The sequence below is a fragment of the Siniperca chuatsi genome, linkage group LG12, assembly GCF_020085105.1.
Source record: "Siniperca chuatsi isolate FFG_IHB_CAS linkage group LG12, ASM2008510v1, whole genome shotgun sequence".
In the NCBI taxonomy this organism is placed as follows: Eukaryota; Metazoa; Chordata; class Actinopteri; order Centrarchiformes; family Sinipercidae; genus Siniperca; species Siniperca chuatsi.
The window spans coordinates 12,293,131-12,302,387 of NC_058053.1; the positions used below are offsets into that span (position 1 = coordinate 12,293,131).

Genomic DNA, 9,257 nt, shown 5'->3' on the forward strand with positions numbered 1-9,257 from the left:
TTTTCTAATCCATCCTTTATTGAGGTGGCTGGTTTTCGGCAGCGCAACCTTTTTTATGTGTGAGAAGCCTGGCCTGTAATTTGGGTAGCCACGGCGACCAGAGGGACTTGTAATAAAACGAGACTCTATTCTGGGATGCTCTGTAATAATGGACGCCACCATCCACTCCTCTTGTTAGAGATGGAAGGATGGATGGAGGGATAGAGATGGATGGACAGATGGATGGATGGCAGGATCACATGTGGACAGACTGAAAGACAGATGGACAGTGCATGGACATGAGCGCTTTGTGAGGAATGAAATTGGACCGACAGAGGAGTGAGTAAAACAAAAAGCAAAAACCTACATCAATAGCCAGATAAAGTCTTGTTAGACAAATAAAAAGATTGAATGGATGGACAGATGAACGGACAAATGGATTTGTGGCTCAATGGATAAACAAACTGCCTAATTAAATCACTCACTCAAGTTCACACTAACTAACTCATTCACTCTCAGGCTGCCTCTCATATACGCTAACCTACCTGTTGTGATCAATACTTGGCTGGACTTCTGAGTGGCCAGAATGCCCTTCAACACTGTTACAAGTCCCTGTGGTTGAATTTCTGCATTCAGACACCTCTCTATAATCTCCCCGCCATGTTAACAGTCACCCAAGGCCAAGGTCATAATTAGGAAATCACATTGGCATATACATCCTGTCATTAGAAGTGTCTATTGCTATTGCATTGTAATTACATTTTAGTAGGTTGTTATTACACCATTTAGAAGCTGTCTGTCTTACCTCAATCTCCTCCATAATTGGTTATGCTGGTCTGTCCCGCCCCCCGGGTCCGCCCATCCCTTTGACGGAACATTCCAGTGGTTTAAGCATTTTAAGCTGGAGAGTATTACAACTGAGTCTAATATGCCACAGAATGAAAGAAATGAAGAAGGAGAAAAAAAGTGGGCAGAGAGAGAGAGAATTTGGGAAGAGGGGTAAAGAAAAAAAAGGATCGAGAAGAAATGAAAGAGGGAAAAAAGGGTGAAAAACACAGTTTTCTTGTTGCATGACAGATTCCCTCCCAGCCAACCAAGGCTTGTCCTTTAATACCCAGAAGCCTTCATGTGGCTTCTCAACGATTGCACATGGGGCAAAGCTGACCACATTGCTGCCACGCTGCTTATTATACTGCATTGCTCACACTCTGCATGTGTGTTTGCATGTGTGTGTGTGAGACTAAGTGCCCATATACAGTAAACGCGTACACATGCAAGTGTGTAAGCAGGATCAGTCATGCAGAGAAGCGTTCAATGAGACTTGCACGTCTTAATTTGTCAACACCCTGGTGATGGATGGGAGAGAAAAAAAACGGAGGAAAATGTTTAAATGTGTAGGAGAAATGGGAAAGAAGTGAAGAAATAATTTTCAGAGCAATATTGATTTGGCACAAGTATTTAAACAGAAGTAAAGCTTGTAACAATTAAAAAGATATATGATCATGATTTGCCGTCTTGTGTCTCAGTTTGAAATGGGTAACTATGAGCATTGTGTGGACTTAGTCTTCTAATTTACATATCACAAACTGCGATAAGGGTAGAAATATGAAAAGCTATCAAATATTAATTTAAAATCTAATCTGTTAATTGATCTGGATGTTGATGGAGGTTGGACTGAGGTAAGACCAAACTAAAATTTGATCACTTGAACTTAATAAGGGTCACTTATTTATATAGATATTAAGAACTGTTATAATAGAGGTTATTTTAATAACATCATTTCAAAAGATCTAAATGTTTTCTTAATTGTAAAAGTGCAGAAGGCCTACAGCAAGCCTGACTGCATTGTATTTGCCATCAATGGGAAAATGGGTGATGGATATTCTCATAACAAGGTAAAAATAAACAACATCATACAGTACCAATGAGGCTTCACTTCATTATGGAATTTCATACACATGCATATACTATACAGGCTCACCCACACAAATATACTGCATGAGTTTTCCACCACTGCCAAGGGCAAGAATAGATGGATGAAGGAGAGGAAAATGAAGGACGGAGACTATGACATGAAGCGAAACATGTGTTCCTTTCTACTGACCGCAAGGACTTCCTCTTTATGACCTTCGTGACCAGCCTTGTATACAACGTGTACACACATACACACATAAACACGCACATAAAGTGCAACTTTCTAAAACTTCATATTAACCAGATATCTGATAAAAAAAATCACATATTTGAATGTATATAAAGCAATGATTAAATAATTTAACAATTATACAAAACATTCAAATCTAAAAAGAAAGAATAAAAATGAAGAAAAAAACCCACCAAACACAAATAACTTTACATGACAGGTTGATTGGTCACAAGGAGAAGATATGAATACAGTTGTCTAGTTTTGATATTGGCCCCTGAAAACTGGCCCCTGAGACATGCAAAGACAGAAAGGTGATAATCAACAGTAATTAGACTCAAACCCTAACCAAATGAAGACAAACGTTTTATGTAGTTTTTATTTTTCAAATTAAATTATTAAATTGACTTGGAGTAAACTAACACACACCCTAAATACAGTATCACGCGCTTGTATAATGTTAGTAATACTCACTAATACTGCAATACATGTGCACATACACAACTCTGGAATAGCATATGAACAGTGAACCCAGCCATGAAATGAGTGTGTGGAATAGCTATGTGTACACTAAATCCACATTTATACATAGTAATGTTAATTTTACACATTAATACTCATGTTAAATATTCATGTTAATAGTGCAATAATTGGATAACCTATTCAATATTACAATTGCTGAATTGTGTCAAGCAAAAGTTATTATATAGCAAAGTTAATATTATCTTTAATACTGTTGCTTTTCCTGCTATGACATGTCAAAATGTCATAATCATTCATACTCATATTACAGTGTGCCCAACCTCTGTAGTGCTGTGCATACTCATTCTGATTCTCATGCTGATGCTCCGCAGGTTGTTGCACATCATTATTTGATTTTTGCTACCCTCTGTTGTTCAATAGTCAAACTGCAACAGACAGATTAATCATTTTCTCTGACCAATGAATGTACTAAGGAAATACGTGATTAATTTGAACAACAGATAATAGTCATATAAACCAGTGAACTGAAAGGTTTTTCTAGAAAACAGGCCTGAAAAAACATACATTAAAAAAGCAGAATCATATGTTTGAGAATCATTTGTAATACCAATTTATTTTCTATTTTTAAAATTGACTTTATCAACAGCAGTTATTATTATTGTTTGTCTCCAGGCATTTTGACATGAATATCATGACTCAGTATATAATACACACATATGCATCTGAATTATAGTCACTCAGCAGCTTTAGGTCAGAACTTCCGAATATGAAGGAACACACACACACACACACACACTGTACACAGCTTATTGTAACTCAGTGTTCAAGAACGTTGGACTCTAAAAAGTTGTCAAATGGCTGATTACAGTCATCCAAATAGGGCTAGAGGTGTGTGTGTTGCTGCGTGCCCATGTGTGCGGACAGGAAGTGGTGGTGGCTGGTTTGAGGTCAGTGGCAGGAAAGAATGGTAACTATGCTGTTGCTGTGACTACGGCTGGTCACAGCGTCAGTCTTTGGGTTTCTTAACACGCTGCAGCCCGAAACCGCATTCCACCATCACCTCCATCCATCCGTCCATACCTGCATCTTTGTTATTGATCATTTTACAATTGATCATTATGTTAATTGATCTCACCTTTATACCTTTTCTCCCCTTGTATGCATTTCTTTGCCTGTCCCTCTCTCTTTCTCTTTTTCAGCTACCCCACATCCCACAACACCCCAACAGCCCACTCCATGCCCAGTGGCATCTATATAAAATGCTTCCTTACTAAATGCTGCTCCACCCTTCTCTTTAAACATTAAACGCTGCACAACAGCGTGACCACAGGAACTAAAAGGCCGTGTTTCTGTGCTGTTTACTAGCCTGAGGCATACCGCATCCCTCTCATTCACATCTGGGCCCACAACCATCTACAACCAATGAGAGAGGGACCAAATGATATCACCACAGTGAGGAAATTCATCACTTGTGGCATCTTTTTTCATTATTTCGTTTACAAACACCATGAAAGCAATGATAAACAGTCAGAAAAAAATTTAATTTGTGTTTTTTCTTAAATTTATGGTGTAATGTCCAATATTTTTTGATATGACAAAACCCTCATAATCTTCATTTTAAAGGATATGTCACAGCATGTTCAAGCATTGATCTAGAGTCACTGTTTAGGCTGGGTAATTGTCAACACAGTATCATACTGCCTGTTGTAACTACTTGGTAATCATTCAGTGGGGAAAACATTTACACTTGAGATTCTGCAAACTGAATAAACTGGTAACGGGCATTTCACAAATATTCAAGGGTCATTGTTTTTTCCAAAGTTTCCAAAAATAAACAATATGAACAAAAAGCATGGGCTCTGGGGGCAAAACGGAAATAAACAAACCCCCAAACCTAAATCCCACCAGTAGATGTCAGTCCTGTCAAAGGAAGGCGTCAAAGGAAGATGCAAATGATGCCAATGGAGGGTAATCGGTTCACCAATTCAGCACAGCTGCATGGAAACTTTAAGAAACCATCAATTGAACTGCTTCAAATGTGTCCCAGTTTGAACCATCATCATGTTGGCTAATGCCATGTATTTTGTAATATCTGCACATACGGGAATTACAATTTTCTTTTGCTGAAATGAAACACTTTATGTGGTCACTAGCAATGTTGGAACAATTTCAGTACAAATTCAAGGTCTGATTACGTGCACTGTGTTACCTCTATCTGCATGCTGCATTTTACAGCATACCATTTTATTTATTTTATTTCATATAATTAGACTAATTATCAGAAATTATTCTGATATTATATTGTTTTACTCTTGTGGATTGTAACATTTATTTTTATTCATATTTTATTTCTTCGGTCATTTATCGACTGATCGAATGAAAACCGATAATTGAACACCATTTATTTAGTTGTATCAAAAAATATAGTAGTCACTTACCACTGGCCTCAGCCTGAAACGCGCATGCGCAAATAAAACTGTCCACTCTGCCAGCTCAGCTGACAACAGCAGCAGTTCGGCAGCCAGATGATGGCAGACTCTGGAAGTACCGAAGAAGTAGCTGTGATCGTTAACACCGATATCACTTCAACGGAATCAGAGAACAACATTATAAACACGGTCGTACTTTATGTTATTTTCTATGACAAACGTTTTTTGGAGTTTAAAAGCCCGGTGTCACTAATGAAAACTTTCCCAAACAGGCCTAGCGTAATGTTAAGTTAGCTAGGTGGCCTTAGTAACATATGTAGCAACGTCTCCATTCACCTTTTCAAAAAGCTGTTTTTGAACGTTAACCGACTTCAAAGCTAAATTTAGTGACTAGCTCTGCAAGATAATGTTAAAGTTACACAGTGAGCTAAGGTTGCTTTTGCTAACAGTGGTCCGAAGCTACTTTGTAAACTTTACTGCAGACGTTAGCTTGCAAGCTAGCAAGTCTGAATGTTAAGATTAAAGTTTTGTTTTGTTAAATTAACCAGAGTCCTCTTTGCGTCCTGCAAGTCCGGTCTTAATTACCTTGGTTTCTAATGAGAAAGGACAATTTCTAGACACACAAGCAACTATTTTTTTTTAGTACTTTGTTGTCTCGTCTTGTGACCTGCACACGCCTGTCATAACCCTGTGTAAAGAAGCCGTGTTCAGTAGCAAAACCTGTCCCTCTGTGTGCATCTGGTTTCATGCTTGTCTGTGTGTTTAGAATAGAATAGAACACAGCTTTATTGTCCAACAGAGTGGAAAATTAGTCCCTGAGAACCACACTCGCACCTGTCTGTTCACCTGATGTTTTTGTTTTTTTCTGATGCTCCCTCTTATATTTGTCACATACCTTTTTATGTTTTACTTTCCCTGTCATTAATTGTCTTTTTTTTCTCCTCCTCGCACATACATTTTTCTTGTGTGTGTGTGTGTGTAGATGATGGAAGGAGGGACAGCTCTTTTGAGAAAAATGGAGATAAATGTGGCAGAGGCAGAGAAGCGAACAGGGAAGAACACGGTTAACATGCAGGAAACCTATACAGTCTACCTCATAGAAACACGGTAGGTCATAAACTGGAGCTTCGGGTCTTCTGCTGACATTTAATGGCCTTCTGTTGTTTTTGAAAAATCTACTGCTAATGTACTGCTACTTTGTGCAATACGTGAAAAACTTTCAGTTTCTTCACCCTGATTGTAACATTATATGCAAGCAACTTTATATAGTGGTGCAGCAGAAAAAACAGCAGTGACAAGAAGAGTGGAGTGGGACCACTTACACCAACACTACAATCAATATTAAAAGCACACAGGACATATTTGCTTGCTCTTGCACAATTTAATTAATTAGAGTAATGAAGTCAAATACTTCCTTGAAGGGATGTAGTTTGGCAACCTCAAACAGGGCTAGGAATCTCTGGGTATCTTGATTGATCTTTGATTGGATTTTAATGCTACAGCTGCTACACTTGATTACTAAATGAGAAATTAGCCTTTTGTCTTGACAGTATTTTAATCCTTGACTTGATTTGTAGTGAGAGCAGGGAGCAGGTGGAGGAAAATCTAGAGAGATGGAGGTCTGCTCTGGAAAACAGAGGAATGAAGCTTAGCCGCAGTAAGACAGAATACATGTGTGTCAATGAGAGGGACCCAGGTGGAACGGTGAGGTTACAGGGAGCAGAGGTGAAGAAGGTGCAGGACTTTAAGTACTTAGGGTCAACGGTTCAGAGCAATGGAGACTGTGGAAAAGAGGTGAAGAGGCGAGTGCAAGCAGGTTGGAACGGGTGGAGAAAAGTGTCAGGTGTGTTGTGTGATAAGAGTATCAGCAAGAATGAAAAGAAAGGTGTTCAAGACGGTGGTGAGACCAGCAATGTTGTACAGCTTAGAGACAGTGGCACTGAAGAAAAGACAAGAGGCAGAGCTGGAGGTAGCAGAGCTTAAGATGTTGAGGTTCTCTTTGGGAGTGACGAGGACGGACAGGATCAGGAATGAGTACATCAGAGGGACAGCTCGTGTTAGACGTTTCGGAGATAAAGTCAGAGAGGCCAGATTGAGGTGGTTTGGACATGTTCAGAGGAGAGACTGTGAACATATTGGTAGAAGGATGCTGAGGTTGGAGCTGCCAGGCAGGAGGTCTAGAGGAAGACCAAAGAGGAGATTTATGGATGTAGTGAGAGAGGACATGAAGTTAATTGGTGTGAGTGAAGAGGATGCAGAGGACAGGGTTAGATGGAGGCACATGATTTGCTGTGGTGAACTTTTGTCAGTAGGTAGAATAAAGATTTGCACACTTGTTAAGATTGCTTATTTAACCTGGTTAAATGAAACCAGATGAAGGAGCAGAATAGCTTGTGCTGATTACCTCACTACTTTGTTAGACCCCCTACTCCACTAAAAGAAAGACTTAATTAAGACTGTGGCTGAGACGATTAGTTGACTATTCAGCTGGCACTTAGGGAGCTTTGTGAATTCAAATTAAGGAGTTTTTTCCATAGGTGCTAAACCATTGAAAAGATAATCACAATGCCTAACACAAGATTATTTTTCTCCTCTACTACTCAGAACAGGCCATTGGCAAAGTCAAAGGTAGATGTAATATGTTTCTCTTTCTGTGTTGCTTTGAACAAAAACAGTAACTCAAATGTCTTAGTTACCACTTCTATGATAACACCTAAATATACAGTTTATTCCCATTCTTCTGTCTGCAGACCAGCTGAAACTGTGCCAGAGGGCGGTACCCCTCCCACGCCTGACACTTTGTGGAGACGCTACAGTGATTTTGAGCTGCTTAGGACATACCTCCTGGTCACCTACCCCTACATCATCATCCCTCCACTACCAGAGAAAAGAGTGAGTGACTCATAGGTGGAAGGAGAAATATAATAAAAAAAAAAGATTAATTACACGTAATTCATTTGCTGGGTATTTCTAATTCCTGTGATTGACGAATAGACTTTGTGATAGAATTACTTCATCTGTAGTTGGTTAATAACATCTTTTTTTAGTTTGCTCAATTTCTTCCTGGTAGTATCTTTTGAGGTGGTACTCACTTTTTCTTTTTTACTTCCTGGATTGTGCCTCTTGTAGGCAGAGTTTGTGTGGCACAAGCTGTCAGCGGACAACCTTGACCCAGACTTTGTTGAGCGACGGAGAGTCGGCTTGGAAAACTTCCTGCTGCGTGTTGCATCACATCCTGTCATTTCCAATGACAAAATCTTCTTCCTCTTTCTGACAGAGGTTAGCACTCAAGCATGTTCCACATAATGTACCATTGAAGTCTTCTGCCATACACATGCAGAGACATGCATACTCTCACACACTCACAATCTAACAGGGATTTCAAACTGACAGTAGCACTATGCCAAAACAATGCAAGAGGCTACATTGGTGGGAGGATACAGACAAAGAAGAAGAAATATGAAAGGGCAATTCCAGTCATAAGGCATATCATGCTGCAGCGGAAAAAATTGAGGCTGAACTGTTTATTTGCATTGACACCACCGGCTGTACCCACACAGTGATCTCATTGACATGAATGAGAAAGCCTTTCATTTTTGCCACAGAGCTATTACATGTGCCCATAGCAGGTTAAAAAAAAACCTACTAGCACATAATTCTAATTTGCTGTTTATCTGTTAATATGGAGGTGAACATTACTGCTGCCCTGGTTAACTTTCCCAAGTTGAAAAATCCTTTCATGGAGAGTCTTGGCATTTCATACAGCTTTAAACTCTACTTCCGAATTGCCTGTAGCAACATGCTCAGTCCAGCACAGCTGCTTGGGGTGTTTTGTATTAGTGCAATTGTTGGTTGGAAAGCCCCATTTTTACACAGCATGGTTGATAATCCTGTTTATCATGTGTCCATCATCTGTCAATCATCTGTCTTCAGGAGAAGGGATGGAGGGAGGCGGTTTTGGAGACAGGTTTCCAAGACAAGGTATACAGTTCGTTGTGCTTTAAATCCTTCACACTACGGTAATTCCGGTATTTTTAAATATATAAATATATATATATATATATATATATATATATATATATATATATATATATATATATATATATATATATATATATATATATATATATATATATATATATATATATATATATATATATATATATATATATATATATATATATATATATATATATATATATATATATATATATATATATATA

General features: G+C 38.6%; 1 protein-coding gene across 2 annotated transcripts in view; it reads left to right on the forward strand.

Moving 5' to 3' along the window:
- Positions 1 to 5,065: 5,065 nt before the first annotated feature.
- LOC122885200 (sorting nexin-4-like) overlaps positions 5,066 to 9,257 on the forward strand; it is a 15,988-nt gene continuing 11,796 nt past the window's right edge. Inside the window, exons 1-6 of one of the 2 annotated variants that reach the window (XM_044215947.1) lie at positions 5,066 to 5,223; positions 6,017 to 6,141; positions 7,639 to 7,662; positions 7,785 to 7,926; positions 8,164 to 8,313; positions 8,968 to 9,015. In XM_044215947.1, coding sequence (XP_044071882.1) covers positions 5,131 to 5,223; positions 6,017 to 6,141; positions 7,639 to 7,662; positions 7,785 to 7,926; positions 8,164 to 8,313; positions 8,968 to 9,015 — 582 coding nt within the window. In that variant the 5' untranslated portion in view covers positions 5,066 to 5,130. The remainder of the gene's footprint in view (positions 5,224 to 6,016; positions 6,142 to 7,638; positions 7,663 to 7,784; positions 7,927 to 8,163; positions 8,314 to 8,967; positions 9,016 to 9,257) is intronic. The other variant, XM_044215949.1, reaches the window with a different exon arrangement.